Source organism: Myxocyprinus asiaticus, chromosome 15 (genome assembly GCF_019703515.2).
Source record: "Myxocyprinus asiaticus isolate MX2 ecotype Aquarium Trade chromosome 15, UBuf_Myxa_2, whole genome shotgun sequence".
In the NCBI taxonomy this organism is placed as follows: Eukaryota; Metazoa; Chordata; class Actinopteri; order Cypriniformes; family Catostomidae; genus Myxocyprinus; species Myxocyprinus asiaticus.
In genome coordinates this window covers 8835521-8858124 of record NC_059358.1, presented here as the reverse complement: position 1 = coordinate 8858124, position 22604 = coordinate 8835521, and the positions used below count along the sequence as shown (strand labels likewise).

At 37.6% G+C, this 22604-nt stretch overlaps 1 protein-coding gene across 1 annotated transcript in view; it reads right to left on the bottom strand.

Annotated features, from left to right (window-relative positions):
• thbs3a (thrombospondin 3a) overlaps positions 1-19291 on the bottom strand; it is a 30968-nt gene extending 11677 nt beyond the window's left edge. Inside the window, exons 1-12 of the mRNA XM_051719787.1 lie at positions 19143-19291; positions 17366-17572; positions 17027-17280; positions 14515-14617; positions 14357-14383; positions 14170-14252; positions 14027-14078; positions 8796-8944; positions 4166-4306; positions 3819-3893; positions 3574-3726; positions 1504-1614 (exon numbers count right to left, since the gene is read on the bottom strand). Coding sequence (XP_051575747.1) covers positions 1504-1614; positions 3574-3726; positions 3819-3893; positions 4166-4306; positions 8796-8944; positions 14027-14078; positions 14170-14252; positions 14357-14383; positions 14515-14617; positions 17027-17280; positions 17366-17572; positions 19143-19275 — 1488 coding nt within the window. The 5' untranslated portion in view covers positions 19276-19291. The remainder of the gene's footprint in view (positions 1-1503; positions 1615-3573; positions 3727-3818; positions 3894-4165; positions 4307-8795; positions 8945-14026; positions 14079-14169; positions 14253-14356; positions 14384-14514; positions 14618-17026; positions 17281-17365; positions 17573-19142) is intronic.
• Positions 19292-22604: the final 3313 nt, after the last annotated feature.

Genomic DNA, 22604 nt, shown 5'->3' with positions numbered 1-22604 from the left:
AGTGCAAAAATGCCTCTTTCCTGTGTAAATTAGGCTTACTATAAATATTCACAAAAGTCAGCACTATTTGCTTTGTGCAATTAAAGGAATAGTTCACCCAAAAATTATAATTATCTCATAATTTTCTCAACCTTATGTCATCTCAAACTCGTATGACTTTCTTTCATCCACGGAACATAAACAAGTATGTCCTTACAATGCAAGTGAATGGGGACCAAATTTCTAAAAGCTCAAAAAAGCACATAAAGGCAGCATAAAAGTAATCCATACAACTCCTGTGGTTTAATCCATGTCTTCTGAAGCAATCCAATCGATTTTAGGTAAGATCAGTCCAAAATATAACTACTTTTTCACTATAAATTTTGATGTCAGCAATCTTCTTGGCGAAGACTGATTTCAAGCTCGATTAGACTTCCTAGCACCATCTAGCGCTCTGCGTATGCGTCAAGAGACAGGAAGTATAATTGAGCTTCAAATCATAATCGTGCCTAGATTTAACCACTGGAGTCTAATTGTGGTGGTGGGGGTGTGGTTAAACACCGGTTTGTAAATGGAGAGCGAGATCAGGAGATGAAAACGGTAAGGATCATCACCTGGCAATGATTGCCTCTAACAGCTGTTTGTCATTGCAGTGAGAGTGGAGAAGGGATTTTAAGACTGAGCCAGACCCCAGTGAGGGGCAGAGAGCTGCACGGAGCAGAGTGTTCAGAGTGCGATATTTGTGTTGTGCTGAAAAGCCTTATTTGAGTGTGTCCACTGAAAAGTGTGATTTATAAACTGTGAAGAGTGTGGGAAATAAAACCCTTTTGAGTTTGCCATGAAAACTAAGAACTTTGTTACACTTTGTGCTGCCTTTAAGTCCTTTTGGAGCTTGGAAATTTGGTCACAATTCACATGCATTGTATGGACAAACAGACATCATATCTCCATTAAAATATCTTTGTTTGTCTTCTGCAGAAGAAAGAAAGTCATATAAGTTTGAGACAATATAAGGGTGAGTAAATGATGAGAGAACTATTATTTTTAGATTAACTATTCCTTTAATGTTGCACAGCACCTGCAAATGAACATTATCAGCAGGCACAATTCATTCTTAGCGAATTCTCCCCAAAATACCAGCATCAAAAACACTAAAACATGACTCCAAGCAAAGACAAAACTAAAGAGCTGGATAAATTCCTGTGCTTAGACCATACTGAATCTATGAGCATTAATGAGAAATAGCTCTGGGACAGCAGCTATGGTGAATCTATCAAATAAAACAGTCCAAACAAATACAAAAACAAACTTGGTTTATGTAAACAGATTACCTCATCTAGGATGATTAGCTTAATTTACTTGATAGATGTACAAATATTTGAGCTTTATTTTTATAAACAATCTGAATAAGTAGAACAACATGGTTTTCCAGCACATAAAAATTCAGATCAACTTAGCAAGTGTTTATACAGTGTCAGCATGAGCAGGGAGGATGATTTTGGGTAAAAATATTGAGTTTCTGACCTGTTTGCAGTGCTTGTCGTTGTCCATGCAGGGCAGAGAGCGATCTGGATAACCGTCAATATCTGTGTCCTTTCCACAGGTGTGACCGTTACCTGCCCATCCAACATTACACTAAGAGAGAAAGAATGCTTATCAGATAATTGGCTATCTGAAATTTTAAAGCAGACTTACAGCAATTTAAATGGTTAGTTCACCCAAAAATGAAAACATCATTTACTCACTCTCCTGCCATCCCAGATGTGTATGACTTTCTTTCATCTGCTGAACTCAAATGAAGATTTTTAGACAAATGTCTCAGCTCTGTTGGTCCATACAATGCAAGTGAATGGGTGCAAAAATGTTGAAGCTCCAAAATCCACATAAGGGCAACATAAAAGTACTTCAGACGATGGTTAAATCCATATCTTCTAAAGCGATATGACAGGTGTGGGTGAGAAACAGATCAATATTTAAGTCCTTTTTCCTTCACTTTCACTTTCAACTGTTTTTGGTGAGTCACATTCTTTGTGCATATCGCCCCCTACTGGGCAGGGAGGAGAATTTATGATAAAAATGTACTTCAATTTTGATCTGTTTCTCACTCACATCTATCATATCGTGATAAAACACATTATTTTATCCACTGGAGTCATATGGATTACTTTTACGCACCCTTTATGTGGATTTTGGAGCTTCAAAATTTTGGCACCCATTCACTTGCATTGTATGGAATTACAGAGCTGAAATATTCTTCTAAAAATCTTCATTTGTGTTCTGCAGAAAAAAGAATGTCATACACATCTGGAATGCCAGGAGGGTGAGTAAACCACAAGATCATTTTCATTTTTGGGTGAACTATCCCTTTAAGACTGTGGTTTCTCAACTGGTGGGTTGCAACCCAAAATGCGTTGCAGGTCTGTTCAGATAGGGTCACGGACAGCAGGGGAAAATGATGCTGAATGTAAATAATTAAATGCAACTAACCATATAATCTTGTATAGTTAGGATAGTAAAATAAACTTTTAAAAGGGAGGAGGAAATGCTGCCCATATCTTTTTTTTTCTTTGACAGCAAAGGTTTTGTGTCCAGTCAAACTTTATGGTATTTTAACAAATTCATATGTCACTTGGTAATTTGGCTAAAAACTAATACAATATTTGGCCCAGTGTTTGTGTCATGTGTTAGGCTGGTAAATCACACTTCAACTGTTGTTTATGCATTTGCAAAATTGTAAATTTTCCTTTTCAGCCTATGTCATGTTAAAGGGGTTGTAGTCTATTATCATTTACTCACCCTTGTGTTGTTCCAAACCCGTATAATTTTCTTTCTTCCGTGGAACACAAAAGGAGATGTTAGGCAGAATGACAGCTTTAGTTAAAGGGATAGTTCACCCAAAAGTGAAAATCTGTCATCATTTACTGACCCTCATCTCACTCCAAACCTGTATGACTTTCTTTCTTCTGCGGAATACAAAAGAAGATATTTTGAAGAATGTTTTTGTCTATACAATGAAAGTCAATGGGGTCCAAAACAATGGGGTCCCCATTGACTTTCATTGTATAAACAAAAAACACAGACATTTTTCAAAATATCTTTCTTTGTGTTCCACAGAAGAAAGAAATGCATTCAGGTTCAGAGCGACATAAGGGTGAGTAAATGATGATAGAATTTTATTTAGAATTTTTTTGGGGGTGAACAATCCCTTTAACATTCAATTTCATCTTTGCATTTTTTTTTTTTCACACAGTGAAGGTACTTGTTGACAGACTGACATTTTGCCAAACATCAATTTTTGAGTTCCATGGAACAGAGTAATTAATATTGGTTTAGAACAACATGAGGATGAGTAAATTATGACCAGATTTTCATTTTGGGGAGAACTATCCATTTTGCATCCTGTTGGGCCATTGTAGGTCATATTTATTCATTTCAATCTTTGAATTTAAGAACATGTTTGTTTACTTTTGTACGCTAAACAATTATGTTATTGTGATGGTCACTTGATGTCCAATGAAGCAAAACCAGTTAAGAACCACTGGTTTAAACCAGTTAAGAACCACTGGTTTAAGTGACTGAGGATTGTAAACGTACAGCGCAGGTCACGACTCCGTTCCGCTGAATGACGCAATGTGCGTTAACATCACAGGGGTTGAAACTGAGGGAAGAACATGATTTCCGAGGAAAACATCCAGCTGTCTGATTTCCAACATACCCAACCATACACTGACCACATCTATATGATCCCTGTTAGAGGGAGAGAGAAGTTGAAAAACATTAGCACACTCTGTGTCTGACCATGGCGAAAAGGCCAGGGAGTTTGTTTGTTTCATACTCACGATGGTGTTGATGCAAATGGAGTTGGGTGTGCAAGCACTGGTTAAACCAACACACTCATCGATATCAGAGCATTCCTGAAACAGTAGAGCTTGATTTGAACCTTCACATTATTCAAACTGCTAATGCCCACTCACACATTCAACACAGTTCATTATCCAAAGGGATTTACTGTTTATGCAAAGTGATTTACAGTGTATTCAAGATATGCATTTGATCAGTATGTGTGTTCTCTGGGAATCGAACCTATGGCCTAGTGTTGCAAGCACCATGCTTTCCCAGTTAAGTTAGAGGAATAACAAGTTTAAGTGTAACTTAAGTGTGCAAATACTTTTGGGGGCCACTGTACCTGTTGGTGCTTCTTAGCAAATTCCAGACCGACTCCAAAGAGAGGAGGGCCCCACAAACCTAATGGGCAGGGATCACAGGTAAAACCTTTTGCTGTGTTAATACAGGCACCTGGTGAATAACATGGCTGAGCCTGTGCACACTGAGAAAGAGACAGAGAGAAACAGGGAGATCTTGAGTATTCAAATGAGTTAAATATGAATCAACCTGGATAAATCACTCGTGATAAACAAACCCATGAGTTATTCAGGATCACAGGAAACAAAGCAAAGACTTTAAGACATGACATTAAATGAACAGTTGTACCAAAAATGAAAATTCCCTGATGATTTGCTCACCCTCATGCCATCCCACATGTGTATGACTTTCTTCTGCAGAACACAAATGAAGATTTTTGGAAGAATATTTCAGCTCTGTAGGTCCATACAAATCAAGTGAATGGTGAAAAAAACTCTGAAGCTCCAAAAAGCACATAAAGGCACAAAAAAGTAATCCATATGACTGCAGTGGTTTAATCCATGTCTTCTGAAGGGATCTAATAGATTCTGGGTGAGAACAGACAAAATTGTAACTCCTTTTTTACTGTAAATCTGCCATTGCAATCTATATTATTATTTCAAGCTCAATTACACTTCCTAGTGCTTGGTGCATGCACAGAGAGCTAGATGGTGCTAGGAAGTGTAATCGAGCTTGAAATCATGCTCGCCAAGGAGACTGCTGATATCAAGATTTATAGAGAAAAAGGAGTTATATTTTGGTCTGTTCTCTCCTACAATCGATTAAATCACTTCAGAAGACATGGATTAAACCACTGGAGTCGAATGGATTACTTTTATGCTGCCTTTCAATTGCATTGTATGGTCCAACCGAGCTGAGGTCTTCTTCTAAAATAGATAAAATGGCGGCATGCGGTAAGGCAGGTGCTGCCCGCTGCCATTCAGCTCTCTAAATCTTTCTCTGCAACAGCAATACCATACTGCAAGTGGTAACATATCTAATGCAACTTTCTTCATTTCAAGATTACTACATGGATTGTCTTCTATACTGTGACTCTTGTCGCCAACTCAGTGCGGCCATGTATGGCCAATACATTTAACTGAGCTCAGTGCACAGAGAGTGAAAACACCTGTCCCAAACATCTAGCGCTTCCTTTGTTCTGTGGATATACCGGCATATGTTTGCCTGTCGGACAATTTGCTTCATACTACAATGTTCTTAATAATGGAAAAGCGATTATCCGAAATGCCACTTTCAAAAACAAAACAACCAAACGCAAGTCTTCCAAACTGCTGAGGAAACTTTCTGGATACCTGTTTGTCCCGGGCCAACTGTGGGTGATGTGGGCCCAGTTCGACATCATCCAGTGGCACTTGCAGAGAATGTGTATCACTATCCTGGATTGGATGATATTACACGGGGTACAAACTTTCTGCTAACAGCAAACTGCTTAACATCGAAGCCAGCAGACTGGGTGAGCTTTCAACAAATTCAATACCAATAACTACATCACTAGCAGTTATCTTGCCAAGCAATATGCCACCTTTCATGGCAAATCATGTGCAAAAGATTAACCCTGCATCACCAAACAAGTCAAAACGCAAGATAAATCCTGCAACTGTAAAGCACCGTGGCTTTAAACTTCACAGAACAGTAAACCAGGCTCGCATTCTCTGGGACTCTCAGGCAAAACCAGGTGGGTTATTTGGTGGACATTTGAACATTCTAAGTGCTATTCCTAAAAGTGAAAAACTACAACACCTATTATATTAATCAAATTTGGATATCAGAAACATGGCTACGTGAAAACTCCCCTGCTGACATATTAAATGTGCATGGCTATAATATATGTAGACGAAACAGAACTGATGGTCGGGGCAGAGGTGTGCTATTTTATGTCAAGGATTGTATAAGCTGTAAGCAAATCCAATGGTCATGTGTTAATGACTTGGAATGTATTGGTCTCAAATGAACACTTTCAGTCCAAATGTCATTCACTGTGATTGGAATTTATAGAGCACCATCTGCAAAAACCATGTTTTATGATAAATTAAATACCCTTATGAAAGAGTGTGATACTAATAATGAGTTAATTTTACTAGGAGATTTTAATATAAATTGGAATGACAAAGCAAAAAGGAAAGAGCTAAAATGTGTAACAAGTAATTTTGATTTTCAAAAGATTATTGAAGGACCGACTAGTAACTAGTTCCACAGAAACACTTATTGATTTGGCTTTCACTAATAGACCAGAAAGAATAAAGAAACCTTACAATCTGGTTACAGGATTGTCTGACCACAATATGATTCTGATTTTAAGAAAGCTCACTAAAAGGAGATTTAATCTATCAGCCTACAAGAAGCTAGAAGAGTATAAAATTCCTAATTATCAGTTAACCAATTTTGAAAATGCAATTAAAGAAATAAATTGGAATGAGCACTTTGTACATAAAAGTATGGATGATAACAGTAATTCTTTTATGGTGGAACTCCAAACAACTATACATAGTTTTATGAGGAAAGTGAAACGTAAACCAGGTGAAAGAGACTATCTACCATGGCTAAATGAAAAATTGTGATTACTCATGAAACAAAGGGATCAAGCTCTCAAGATAGCTCTTAAGAATAAGATGGAACATGATAAATGTTTATTTACCACTATAAGAAATAAGGTTGTAAAAGAGCTCATAAATGCAAAAGCAACATTTTCATTAAGGCTATTAGTGAAGCAAAGGGAAATGCCAAAGAAATCTGGCAGAATTTAAAGAAATTGACAGGGAAATCTAATACCATAAATAAAACAATAGAATTAAATATAGAGGGGAATGTGACCCAAAATCCAAGTAAGGCGGCAACAGCATTTAATAATTATTTTATTAATTCTACAAAATCTCTGACTCAGAAATTCCCTAGATCTAATTATTCAGTCACTCCCCTAAATACTGATGTTCCCATTCTGACTTTGAGAGAAGTGACCAACTCCAAAGTACATTTGATTATTTCCTCTCTCAACTGTTCATGGGCAAAGGATGTATAAGAGATGGATACAGTATTTATCAAAACCCATAAGGAGGCACTCATTCCTCCTATTTCAAAAATTGTTAATTGGTCCATTAATGAAGGAGTGTTTCCAAGTGCTTGGAATAATTCAAATCAGGTGAACACACGGTTATTACTAATTACAGACCCATAAGTATCCTTTCAGCAGTATCAAAAATTGCAGAAAAATGGATCTCTGAACAGATAATATCACATTTGAATAGTACTTCATTCTCATTGCATCTGATACAGTTTGGGTTTCGAAAACATAATTCCACAGACACTGCTAATTGTTTTCTTCTGGAAAATATTTAAGCTAAATTGGACAAGGGAGGTGTGGTAAGAGCTGTCTACCTGGATTTAAAGAAAGCCTTTGATACAGTTAATCATGAGGTTCTATTAACAAGTTATCAAAGTTTAATTTTTCACCTAATGTAATTAAATGGATAAAGTCATACCTTACCGATAGAAAACAATGTGTTCAGGTAGACCATAAAACCTCACAAATGGTTGATAATTTCATTGGCGTACCTCAAGGTTCAACATTGGGTTTTTTGTTATTTAGTTTGTATATTATCGACCTGCCTTAAGTTTGTCCACTTATTGTAAATTGTCAGATGTATGCTGATGAGACGGTCATATATTTACATGCTAAAAACAAGAAGCAAGCCGCAGAAGAATTATCAGCTTCAATGTAATGTGGTCCTACCTGTCTGTGTACAGCTGGTAAGACAGTAGTTCATGTGTGAGAGAATCATGGCACTGATGTACAACTTTGAGGCCTCTGTTGTCAAATTGTTCCTAATGTGTCTAAAATTTGCCAAATTGAATTTGATTCTGTTCACAACTTTTTTAACTTGTGTTTTGAATGTGAGTTTTGAATATATTATTATGCCTAAATATTTATACTGATAATGGTCTGGCCCCACCTCCACTCAATGAGTTCATTAAACAAAATCAAAACTCATTAACTAAAGCTACTACTAGAGGGGATTGTAAAATACCAAATAAAAAAAGTGCTTTTGGCAGTCAGCCTTTTCTTATAGAGCAGCACATACCTGGAACACTATACCCACAGAACTAAGAAACATCACGTCTTTCAATTATTTTTCTAAATCTATAAAGCAGTGGTTATTAGATAATCAAACATGTTGTCATAACCTGGGGTAGTGGCTGGGCTGTTGTTTTAATAATTGTCTGTGTTTATGTGCTTTTGAGTTTGCTTATGAGCTGATGGGCTTATGTGCTTTGTATGTTTTCTATGCCATCAACCTGCCATTAACCTGCCAGAGACTGCAGATGAAAATTAGCCTGTATGGCTAAATCTGGCACATTTACATGATGTATATAAGTGCTCATGTTAATTAACATGCATTGTCCCTTTTTTTTAAATAAAATAAACATAAACATAAAACTCTTCATTTGTGTTCTGCAGAAGAAAGTCATACACATCTGGGATGGCATGAGGATGAGTAAATGACGAGAGAACTTTCATTTTTGGGTGAACTATCCCTTTACACAGTCACAGCTGTTCCTGAATGAAGACTCATGATAAGAATAAGAAAATAAATGTTGAGACAAATTATCACTCCCACCTCATCTATGTCCTGACAGTGTGTGCCATTCCCTGTCGTGCCCTCTGGACAGGGGCCGCAGCGGTACCCTGGGAAATCGAATGTCTCCATGCAAGCCACGCCCTTAAAGCAGGGGTTGGGTTGACAGCGCAAACGTGGCTCATGAAATCCTTTAAGCAAAGAAATAATATTATCAAAAACAGCTTCAATTCAATTCAGCTCAAAAGGACCTGGGTAGCTCAGCGAGTAAAGATGCTGACTACCACCCCTGGAGTTGTGAGTTTGAATCCAGGGCGTGCTGAGTGACTCCAGCCAGGTCTCCTAAGCAACCAAATTGGCCCGGTTGCTAGGGAGGGTAGAGTCACATGGGGTAACCTCCTCGTGGTCGCTATAATGTGGTTCGCTTTCGGTGGGGCGCGTGGTGAGTTGTGCGTGGATGCCGTGGAGAATAGCATATAGCCTCCACAAGCGCTATGTCTCTGCGGTAACGTGCTCAACAAGCCACGTGATAAGATGCGTGGATTGATGGTCTCAAACTTGGAAGCAACTGAGATTTGTCCTCCACCAACCGGATTGAGGCGAGTCACTACGCCATCATGAGGACTTAGAGCGCATTGGGATTTGGGCATTCCAAATTGGGGAGAAAAAGGGGAGAAAATAAAAAAATAAATTAAAAAATGAGCTCAAGACATCTCACTTCAAGTGAATTATACGCAAAGCACGAATTAATCTAGATTCAGCTCAGCGGAGTTGAAATTTAAAGGAATATTCCAGGTTTAATACAAGTTAAGTTTATTCAACAGCATTTGTGGCATAAAGTTGATTACCACGAAAAAATTATTTTGACCCATCCCTCTTTTTCTTTTAAAAAATCGAGGTATCAGTGAGGCACTTGCAATGGAAGTGAATGGGGCCAATTTTTGGAGAGTTTAAACGCAGAAATGTGAAGCTTATAATTTTATAAAAACACTTACATTAATCCTTCTATTAAAACCTGTGTATTATTTGAGCTATAAAGTTGTTTAAATTGTCATTTTTACAGTCTTTTTACAGTTTTAGGGTTATTACATCGTCATGGCAACAAAATTGTAAAACTGGCTATAACTTTAGATAGCAAAGGTTAGTAAGTGGTGTTTTCCAGAGAATATTTAGCAGAGACAGGCCACTTCTATTTAAATGAATGGGAGAAACTGGAATGCTCACCCAAGTAGCTCTGAGCGCCCAAGGTCAACGGATGTAAAAAAGGAAGCAGTTACAGTTAAAAGAGCAATCACCTTTTAGATACAGACATTGCCTGTCAACCAACTCGAGAACGCACATGCGCATTAGCTATACAAGCCAGGAAAATTGCATTTTTAAATGTAATATTAGGTAAAGAATCACAATTTATGATACCAATATTGTCAGATTTTATTGCTGATTTGAAATATGTTCTTTGATCGTAATCTTGACCAACTGTTTAGGAGATTTCGGTCTTTTCCCATTCAAGTAGATAGGAGCTGCACTGGCATGACTGGAAATAGCCTCCCGAGAGCATTCCAAAGATGGCCGACAGTGGACTGATTTGCTAGAGAGACTTTGTGTTATCTCAGTAAAATCATGTTATCATGTTGTGGCTATACTTTTGAAACAGTGAGTTTTAACGTTTATGGATTGGCCCCATTCACGTTGCAAGTGTCTCATTGTAACCCAGGTTTTTGCTTTTTTAAAGAAAAGGAGGGGCAAAGTCAAAATTATTATTTGTTGTAATCAATATAATGCCACAAATGCCGTCGATTAAGCTTAATTTATATTGAACCCAGAATATTTTTTTAAAGCCATCTGTCAGATGGCAGAGTGTTCTAGGCTATTTTCAGAATGGAATACTAGCATACTGTGCATACGGCACTATGTACACTGACTTTATACTGCCTAAATGTAAAAAAATAAAATTTGTAAAAAAAATACACATTGTACAAATGAAAATATAAAAATTACTTTCAACATAATATAGTATTATTTTTTTTATCAAATGATGTGCAGAACCTCACAGCACAACCCAAAATACAACACTGGAGTTATATTTTGTCAAATACAAGTGCTGCATAACAGCATCACAGATGTTAGATACTGCTTAAGTATAATACAATTACTACTGATTTATTATTATTATTATTAGTAGTAGTAGTAGGATTACAGTGAATATTACATAACTTTACAGTAGTGATATATTTCTGTCATACTTTTTTCCTATGAAAGAGCTTTTATTTTGAAGTGTTTCTATGTTGTTTTGACCAAGGAACTCTGACGTTGGCAGCATTCCACTCTGGAAAAGCCGGTCACTACGTGACTCAAAGTGATTATTAAACCTCAAAAGGCTGCTTTTTGAATTAAATAATTATGTACTCTGTATGTGCCTCACGCTACAACGTGAATTTGCACTCTGTTTACTGTCATCTGCTACAAACAGAGCGTGCGAAGCTCATGATGGTGTTTTCCCTGTATGAGCCAAGGAGAAGCTTTATAAGGTTTGAGCAGCCGGCATCAGCACAACACTGTCTCCACACATTCACATTTGCACTTACATTTGAATTACATGCAAACTATATATTAATCTCAATAAATCGCAGCTTTTGCAGTTAAATAATCTCACTTGGACATGATGTGATTTTAATTTGTGGGCTGAATGTTTACATAATGACATTCGTATGTCAGATGTTATCGGTTTTTGGTATCAGAGCATTTTTACGAGTATGAGTACCAGTACATGAGCGTGATACCGATACTAGTATCGGTATAGGAACATCCCTATCCATTATGTTAAGTCAGAGAATGGCACATAATTGGTCCAGAAAATAACACATTTTATTTTGTAATTTTAATCCACTTTTGTTTAGTTCTTGTTTTTGTCTTAACCGTTAGCAGTTGTATCGAATAATGAATCAAGATAGAACTTACGGTTCAGTCATCACACTGGAAATGGAAGGTCCAGTCAAGCACATTGCACTTAAAGGGATAATTCACCCAAAAATGAACATTTTCTCATTATTTACTCACCCTCATGCCATCCCAGGTGTGTATGACTTTCATTCTTCAGCAGAACACAAACAAAGATTTTTAGAAAAATATTTCAGCTCTGTACGTCCTCACAATGCAAGTGCAGACATTTGTAGCTTCAAAAATCACATTAAGGAAGCATAGACGTAATTCATATGACTACGGTGGTTAAATCCATATTTTCAGAAACTATATAATAGGTGTGGGTGAGAAACAGATCTAAATTTAAGTCCTTTTTTAACTCTAAATCTCTACATTCACTTTCATTTTTACATCTGAAAGTCACATGTGGTGCCTGTTTAGTTTCACTTTCACATCTGAAAGTGAAAGTTAAAGTGGAGGTTTAGATTTAAAAAGGACTTAAATATTCTTCTGTTTCTCACCCACATCTACTATATCACTTCTTAAGATATGGATTTAAACACTGGAGTCATTTGAATTACTTTTTTGTTTCCACCATTCACTTGCATTGTATGGACCTGCAGAGCTGAGATATTTTTCTAAAAATCTTAATTTGTGTTTTGCTGAAGAAAGAAAGTCATACACACCTGGGATGGCATGAGGGTGTGTAAATGATGAGAGAATTTACATTTTTGGGTGAATTATCCATTTGCTTCTTTACTGTTTGGCACATCGGGACACTCCCAATGCTTTCAACGTTAAAGGAATAGTTCACCAAAAATTTAAATTCTCTCATAATTTACACACCCTCATGCCATCCAAAGTGTGTATGACTGTCTTTCTTCAGCAGAACTCAAATGAAGATTTTTAGAAGAATATTACAGCTCTGTAGGTCCATAAAATTCAAGTGAATGGGTGCCGACTTTTTGAAGCTCCAAAAATTACATATAGACATCATAAAAATAATCCATACTATTCCAGTCGTTTAATTAATGTCTTCTGAAGCTAAATGCTAGGTGTAAGAAATAGATCAATATTTAAAAAAATTTTTTACTAAAAATGTTCACTTCCGGCCAGCTTGAGGTTTGTACGATGATGAGGGTGGAGTTCAAACTGCCTCTCATGTGACGTAAGCGTGTAAGCCTCCTCTGCATAGATATTCATATGAAGAACCCTTATTAGCAGCTGTTTCTATGGACTGCGGTACTTTTTCGACACAAAAAGAGTTTATGCAGCGGTCAGAGCAAGGAGCTTGGTCTGAGGCATCTCCTCTACTCACTCACTTGCATTCAAACTGATTCAAACAGCTCTCCTTGTTCACCATTCCAAGATGGTGCTGCAGCCGACGTATTCAAACTAGCCAAATGAGGCATCTGTGTATGATTATCTATGCTCCTCTGTTGTAAACAAGACCGTGCTTCTATTTGTTTTCGTATTTCACGCGTCAACGGCTTGACCTCGATGCTCGGAAATTTGTTGTAAAATAGGTTTTAAATATTGATCCATATCTTACACACACCTAGCGTTTAGCTTCAGAAGACATTAATCCACTGGAGTCGAATAGACTACTTTTATTATGGCTATATGTGTTTTTTGGAGCTTAAAAAATTTGGCACCCATTCACTTGCATTTTATGGACCTACAGAGCTGAAATATTCTTCTAAAAATCTTCATTTGTGTTCTGAAGAAGAAAGAAAGTCATACACATGTGGGATGGCATGAGGGTGAGTAAATTATAAGAGAATTTTAATTTTGGGTGAGGTAATCCTTTAAATCCGTGGTATATATGTATGTATTTTTATTTTATTTTTTCTTATATTCCCTCCTCTTTCTTGTATTCTTGGGAATACAAGAAATAAGAATAGTGCTTTTTTTGTCCTTTTTGAAGCTTGGCAGTATAAATCACCATCTACTTTGGCTGCATGTACATGAGAATCTTAGAAATTTTGCCTAACAAATCATTTTGTGTTTCACGGTAGTAAGAAAATAATATAGGGCTGGTTGAGTAAATAATTATGAAATGTTAATTTTTAGGTGAGCTGCACACCAAATAACACTATTTTCTGTAATGATATAAATGGTTTGCAAAAACAATTTAACATTTATAAAAAAGTTGATAGATCATGACATGACAAACAACTAGTTGTCGACTGCGAGTCAATTACAGCACATATCAATTTGATTCAGGTTTAAAATTGTAGGCATTTATTTTGGTTATAGAATGAGATTTTTCATTAGCTTTCATAACTGAACTGTATATGAACCACCTAATTTAGCACTACAAACAGGACTGAAAACCATATTCTTCGACTCACCACACACTTGGCACTCTTGAATGGCATTCCTGATGAGAGACATTTCTTTCACCTAATGAGTACAAAACATCTGAATGTTAATCACACAAGCTCAGAACAGATACACTTACATGCTGTACACAAACACGCATGCACTCCCACACCTGTTCTCGGATGTCCTCTCTCAGCTCTCCCAGGATCTGATTAAATATGATGAGCTGTCCAATCAGAGCTTTAGTGTGGTCACCTGTAAATAAACAACCAAAATATCTTCTAACAAACAAGTATACAAAAAACAACAAATCATGCATAATCCTCACTTCAGTTTAAAACATGCTGTGTAGAACTCACCTAGAATAGAATTCACCTCACCATTCACTGAAAACAGAGTTGAGACAAACAAATAAAAGTTCAGACTTTTAGAATAAGATTTAGCAAGCAATCAAAAATGAACATATTCAAGTCCCATGTACTCTTTCATGCAGGAAAATGTGTTGGTGCTGTTTAACCTGTATTATATGAAGAGGCGTCTCCCTGAAAGGGGCAGTCGGTGAGAGCCCCAGCTTGTGCAACAGTGCCCCCTAGTGCCAGTTTAAGAGACCCCACTGAGCCCTGGAAGAGTTACAAGAGTTCAGCTTTCTATTCAGGATCTGATCAAAAAAGTATTTTATAATATCAGTCTTTTTAACTGGATTTCAGCTCTCAGAGGAATAGTTCATCCAAAAATTAAATTCTATCATTTACCTACCCTAATGTCATTACAAATCCGTATGGTGTTACACAGTGAATTTTCACATGGACAGCTCATAGTGACTACATCTGTCAAGCTCATAAAGGACAAAAAACACCACTAAAATATCATAAAAGTAGAATACGTGACTTGTGTGCTATATTCTATGTCTTCTGATGCCATACTATAGCTTTGTGTGAGGTTGTTATTCACTGAAAATCTTCCCTATTTATTCTCCATTCCGCATAAAACTGCCATTTTTGAATCTGAATACGAAGAACACTAAGAATTCAGAATTTCGGCAAAGGAGAAAATTATCAGTGAATAACAACTTAAGTTTTTTGTCAAACACAAATCTTTTGCATGGCTTCAGAAGACTTCAAATATAGTGTATGAGTCACATTGACTATTTTTATGGTGTCTTTGTTTTTTGTTTGTTTGTTTTTTAGAGCTTCACAGATGTGGTGGTACGAAAATTTCTCCTTTTTCACACCACGAAAAAAATTACATATTACAGCATACTGGTTTGGAACAACATAAGTGTCAGAGATTAGCAACAGATTTAAAAAAAAAAATGTCTGTGAACTATTCCTTTCAAGTATTAGAGGTCCATTCTAGAGACAAGAAGACATTATGTCAACTGTCATTGTTTACACTGACTGTCCCCATATACAGGTGCATCTCAATAAATTAGAATGTTGTGGAAAAGTTCATTTATTTCAGTAATTCAACTCAAATTGTGAAACTCATGTATTAAATAAATTCAATGCACACAGACTGAAGTAGTTTAAGTCTTTGGTTCTTTTAATTGTGATGATTTTGGCTCACATTTAACAAAAACCCACCAATTCACTATCTCAAAAAATTAGAATATGGTGACATGCCAATCAGCTAATCAACTCAAAACACCTGCAAAGGTTTCCTGAGCCTTCAAAATGGTCTCTCAGTTTGGTTCACTAGGCTACACAATCATGGGGAAGACTGCTGATCTGACAGTTGTCCAGAAGACAATCATTGACACCCTTCACAAGGAGGGTAAGCCACAAACATTCATTGCCAAAGAAGCTGGCTGTTCACAGAGTGCTGTATCCAAGCATGTTAACAGAAAGTTGAGTGGAAGGAAAAAGTGTGGAAGAAAAAGATGCACAACCAACCGAGAGAACCGCAACCTTATGATTGTCAAGCAAAATCGATTCAAGAATTTGGGTGAACTTCACAAGGAATGGACTGAGGCTGGGGTCAAGGCATCAAGAGCCACCACACACAGATGTGTCAAGGAATTTGGCTACAGTTGTCGTATTCCACTCCTGAACCACAGACAACGTCAGAGGCGTCTTACCTGGGCTAAGGAGAAGAAGAACTGGACTGTTGCCCAGTGGTCCAAAGTCCTCTTTTCAGATGAGAGCAAGTTTTGTATTTCATTTGGAAACCAAGGTCCTAGAGTCTGGAGGAAGGGTGGAGAAGCTCATAGCCCAAGTTGCTTGAAGTCCAGTGTTAAGTTTCCACAGTCTGTGATGATTTGGGGTGCAATGTCATCTGCTGGTGTTGGTCCATAGTGTTCTTTGAAAACCAAAGTCACTGCACCCGTTTACCAAGAAATTTTGGAGCACTTCATGCTTCCTTCTGCTGACCAGCTTTTTAAAGATGTTGATTTCATTTTCCAGCAGGATTTGGCACCTGCCCACACTGCCAAAAGCACCAAAAGTTGGTTAAATGACCATGGTGTTGGTGTGCTTGACTGGCCAGCAAACTCACCAGACCTGAACCCCATAGAGAATCTATGGGGTATTGTCAAGAGGAAAATGAGAAACAAGAGACCAAAAAATGCAGATGAGCTGAAGGCCACTGTCAAAGAAACCTGGGCTTCCATACCACCACAGCAGTGCCACAAACTGATCACCTCCATGCCACGCCGAATTGAGACAGTAATTAAAGCAAAAGGAGCCCCTACCAAGTATTGAGTACATATACAGTAAATGAACATACTTTCCAGAAGGCCAACAATTCACTAAAAATGTTTTTTTTTATTGGTCTTATGATGTATTCTAATTTTTTGAGATAGTGAATTGGTGGGTTTTTGTTAAAAGTGAGCCAAAATCATCACAATTAAAAGAACCAAAGACTTAAACTACTTCAGTCTGTGTGCATTGAATTTATTTAATACACGAGTTTCACAATTTGAGTTGAATTACTGAAATAAATGAACTTTTCCACGACATTCTAATTTATTGAGATGCACCTGTATATCCCTCTAAAAGAGAAGGCCATATTGAGGTCGGAGCTTGTCTCACATGCATTCGAGCATAAGCCTTGTGGCCATTTCGAATCTCCACCAGCTCTGCGTCTTTGGGCAGGGTGACCAATGGGGGCAGCCTCTGGGCAAGGTCAGCCAGACGGCAGTTCACATACAGCTCAAGACTCAGATACTCTCTGCGCAGACCACCGACGCGGAGAATAAGAGACTGAGGGCGTCCATCTGCAACACTGGGGCTCTGCAGATTCACTGTGTGCAGTTTTCCATCTTCACGAACGTACCGGACCAGAACTATAGTAGAACAAACCATTCAGAAAGATTTAAGCACCTACATTTGACTTAAATTGTGTGTCTCAATGGGTCAGAGTAGCGTTACCTTTGTTAATCTTGCTCATGATGGCAATCTCCAGGTATTTCTTGTTGTCCTGCTTGTTGTAGAGGCCCAGTAGAACTCCACCCAGTTTAGGAGGCAGACGGAAGGTAGACAACACATACACATCACTGAGAGTCTTCAGAGCAAAAGAGACCTTCTCCACTGCAGCCACGGTCTGCTTCACATCATCCAAACTCAACACATCTATCACTGAGAGACAGAGAAACAGAGAGAGAGAGTTAATCCAAAAATAAAAATTCTGCTATTATCTACTCATACACCCATGTTGTTATTTTTCCTGAGGAACACAAAAGGACAATTTTTGAAAATTTTCAAGGTGCTTTTTTCTATACAACAACATTGAGTTCATAGTACCGCAACTGTCAAGCTATAAAAATGACTTAAACAAGTGACAACCCATAACATTTTGACCTGAAACCTTTTTTGAAGATGAACTTTATCTAAACTCAAACAAATGAGATTTCAGAATTGTGTTGTTGGAGGAGAAAGAAAGATGATCAGTGAATAACTCACATTTTGGTCTGTTTCTCACACAAAACCACTGCATGGCTTCTACTATATACTGTAGAATATAGACAAGATGCATGGACTACTTTTATGGTGCTTTTATGGAGGGTTTTATTGTCCTTTCTGGGAGCTTGACAACTATAGCCAATATGAACTGTCCTTGTATGTATGCCTTGAAGTTGAGTGAAGATGTCTCCTTTTGTGTTCCACAGAAAAAAATACAATATACGGGTTTGAGGTTGAGAAAAAAACTTAAAGGGTTTAGGTTAACCTTTCCTTTATTTACATGTCAGCATAAAAAAGATGCAGAATGCTACATAATACACTCCAGAGTACCTTTAGCAACCACCTGGAGTGAAGGCTGATTGACTGAAAATGGGAATATATTACAACATTACATACACACACACACACACACACACACACACACACACTAAAAAGCTAAATCAATATTCGGTGTGACCACCTTTGCATTTAAAACAGCACCAATTTTCCTAGGTACACCTGGACACAGTTTTTCTTGGTTGTTGGCAGATAGGATGTTCCAAGCTTCTTGGAGAATTTGACAAAGTTCTTCTATCTATTTAGGCTGTCTCAGTTGCTTCTGTCTCTTAAAGTAATCTCAGACTGACACGATGTTCAGTGGGGGGTTTTGTGGGGGCCATGCCATCTGTTGCAGGGCTCCCTGTTCTTCTATTCTAATCTTTTCTATTTGCAAAAGTAACGTTTGGGAGTGTAACATTTATATTTCCTATTGACACACTAAAGCTGAAGATATAAATAACCATCTTAAGACAAATGGTTTTGTGAAACATCTTATGTGCCTAAGACTTTTGCACAGTACTGTATATATGACAGATATGCTGGATTCCACAGTTCTACAGTCTGTGAGTCATTAAAACTTAAATACTGCAGTGATAACTGTAGTCTCTCTCTCTCTCTCTCTCTCTCTCTCTCTAGAAATGCCCGGAAAAATCATAAATTTTCTAATAACTTGTCTTCTTCCATTTCATTCTCCTCATTTCCATTCACTCTTTTTCTATTGGTGTTTATATGAAACTTACAAAAAATAAAATAATGTGGATTACAGACAGAAGAAAAGAGTAAATGGAAATTTTTAAAATGACGAGAAGAGAAAAAGGAGAATGAGGTTCTGAAATTGAAGTCCATATAAAGAGAACGAATCTGAAGGTTGTGACTATAGTGATTTTTAAAAGTATAAACACAGGAAAGAAAAAATCAGAATAATTACCTGGCACGTCTTGTTTCTGTGCGCTCTCTGCTGACCAGGCGAACATCAACACGAACAGACTGACCCAAACTGTCATATTTACGAAGAATACACGAGGATGTGAAGCAGGAAACATACAGGAGAACAGATACATTAGTTATGCATACAAAGGCAAAATATGTCCACTGGAACGCAGGTCTGTGCAAGAGAGAGAGAGAGAGAGAGAGAGAGAGAGAGAGAGAGAGAGAGAGACAGAGCGCGGGGGGGGGGGGGTCTGCCCTCTTCAACATCACACATCATTTTAAACGAGTGTAAAACACAGATGATTGATCGCTCGAATGTTTACAGACTCGGGGGCCGTTCACACAAGACACGTTCTTGCGTTCCAAAACAGAACGCAGGGGTCTCGAGACTTATTTACTTCACACATGCAACGCTTCAAGGCGCGAAAAACGTCCGTCTGACCCATTTAGCACACAGAACAAAAATTAAACAAATAACGTACACGAATGTAAAAACGCTTCGCGTGTGTACGTAATAATCGTTTTTTATTAATTATCATTTCTATCGGTACTTTTTGTGTCGCAATTTGATCGTCTCGCGCGATTCCAAAATTACATTTCGCCGCTCCATCACAGGTAGCCAAAATATTTTGAAGACTTTTTATACAAAACCTAGTTTTTCTCTGTGACACACTTGTGACATGTAAGTCTATAATAAAGTGATCAATTATGATGGTTGGCCGATAATCCGTGAGATAAGGAAAGCGCTTAGTTTAGTTGTTGCTATGGTAATCGCGAGCGCCTATATGGCGTCAAGTGAAAATATGCGCTCGGTCTCAAGTGTAAGTGAAATGTTGTTTGAAAACGCTTTTAAAAACGTTCCTCATGTAATATGGAGAATAATCTGTTTAGTATGTTTGTTATTCTAGACCCCGTGCCTTGCCAAACGTTTGGGTCAGAAACAACTCCGCAAATTGCACTATGACCTCTCACTGACCCCAGACTGACACGCAGACCCCAAATATGCAAATTAAAAATAAAAACAAAACACCTCTGCGATAAAAACAGTTTTCCAAAGTGTTTTTATATAATAGTTTACAATAAAGTATTGTGCATTACCATGGGACAGTAACGGCAAGGTTGTACACTCAAAATAAATAATTTTAAGATTTACGCATTTCAAATTTCACAACAAAATTCCATCAAATTGAACTGAGTAATGTAAACTAAAATAACCCTAACTATATATATTTCTAAGTTTTATTAATTTAATTTTGTTCAACATTACACAATTCAATTGAAATGCTTAAATCTTAACATAAGCCAAAATACTTTTGAGTGTAGTACCATGGAGCTAATAGTAATCATATTCATACATCATGGTACTCCAGTATACTTCAAAGAATATTGTAATACTACCATGGTACATGTCCAAAAACATTTTGATAATACCATGGTACTTTTTTGTTATTTTTGATATAAGAATCATTTTAAAGAACAAGCAACTGCAAACTCAGTTGCTGTGATATAATTAACGCAGAAAATATCACATATTCAACAGCAATTAAAAATGACCTGTTGCTTTAGCTGATGCAAAATTCTTACTGAAGTTCATCATGCCTCTGTCAGAGGCATGCTTGATGTAGTGCCAGTTTGCATGCAAACACCATTTATTGGCATGAAGAAAGAAAATGCTTTTGACATTTTAAAGCAGAGCAGTGTGAGAGGGCTGTTCAGTTTCAATGTCCAGTCAGCAGTCTGTCATGGACTGATGTTTATTTTTCATAACCTCCGAGTTTCCTTAGAAACAGCTTTTAACAACAGGTGTCAGGGGAACAGTTCTGTTGTACTTGAGCTTTACTGGACCCTGCAAGCAGAAAAAAAGCCTTTGCGCTACACCATCTGAAAGTGAGAGACACTGAGAGACACTGCTTAAAATGAGGGGCTTGTTAAGTTGCTCTCTTCCCAGAAGGGAAATTATGAGTTTTTAAGTGAAATGTTCACAATCGTTTAATTTTGAGTCATGAATCAAACTTTTACATCCTGAACAAAACCAGAACCTTTCGGTCCATGACACATAGTTCAGAGCATAACCCACCACCCTCCAATTCTCTGTCTGAATCTCTATGGAAAAAGAGCGCAATCCACATGCATTTTTCCTTCTCAAACAGGAATTCTTTTCCAGATGATATTTTTGGAGGTCATAAAGCGCTGTTGTGTGGCTTTGGGGAGCTCTGGATTGTTCTGAAACTTCTGGTGGGGGTTCACTCTGTTTCCACAAGCGCACACACACAAATACATATACAAGGAAAAAAAACAGGAACAAACAGGAGCCAGAGTGAGATTCCAGTCTGGTGCTGTAACACACAGCTGTGTGTCCCCAGGGCATAAATTCACAGAGCCCTCACTCAATCCTCGCTGATGCTCGGAAACTGCTGGCAGGTAAATTGTAACTTAAAAGGTATAACTTTGTCTCTTACTCAAGTAAATTCACACACAATCTCCAGAGCCTCTTGTTACAACAATGCAACTGGTAAAATCAGTGCTTGCACACTCAGTAATTTTTTCTGAGAATATATACAGTTGAAGTCAGAAGTTTACATAAACTGAGTTTAAATGTATTTGGCTAAGGTGTTTCACAATTCCTGACAATTAATTGTAGAAAACATTCCCTGTCTTAGGTCAGTTAGGATCACTACTTTATTTTAAGAATGTGAAATGTCAGAATAATAGTAGATAGAATGATTTATTAAAGCTTTTATTTCTTTCATTGCATTCCCAGTGGGTCAGAAGTTTACATACACTTTGTTAGTATTTGGTAGCATTGCCTTTAAATTGTTTAACTTGGATCAAACATTTTGGGTAGCCTTCCACAAGCTTCTCACAATAAGTTGCTAGAGTTTTGGGCCATTCCTCCTGACAGAACTGGTGTAACTGAGTCAGGTTTGTAGGCCTCCTTGCTCACACACGCTTTTTTAGTTCTGCCCACAAATTTTCAATCAGACTGAGGTCAGGGCTTTGTGATGGCCACTCCAATACCTTGACTTTGTTGTCCTTAAGCCATTTTTCCACAACTTTAGAGGTATACTTGGGGTCATGGTCCATTTGGAAGACCCAATTGAGCTTTAACTTCCTGGCTGATGTCTTGAGATTTTGCTTCAATATATCCACATAATTTTCCTTCCTCATGATGCCATCTATTTTGTGAAGTGCACCAGTCCCACCTGCAGCAAAGCACCCCCACAACATGATGCTGTCACCTCCATGCTTCACGATTGGGATAGTGTTCTTCAGCTTGCAAGCTTCACCCTTTTTCCTCCAAACATAACAATGATCAAAAAGTAAGATCTTTGTCCCCACATGCACTTGCAAATTGTAGTCTGGCTTTTTTATGGCGGTTTTGGAGCAGTGGCTTCTTCCTTGCTGAGCAGCCTTTCAGGTTATGTCGATACAGGACTTGTTTTTACTGTGGATATAGATA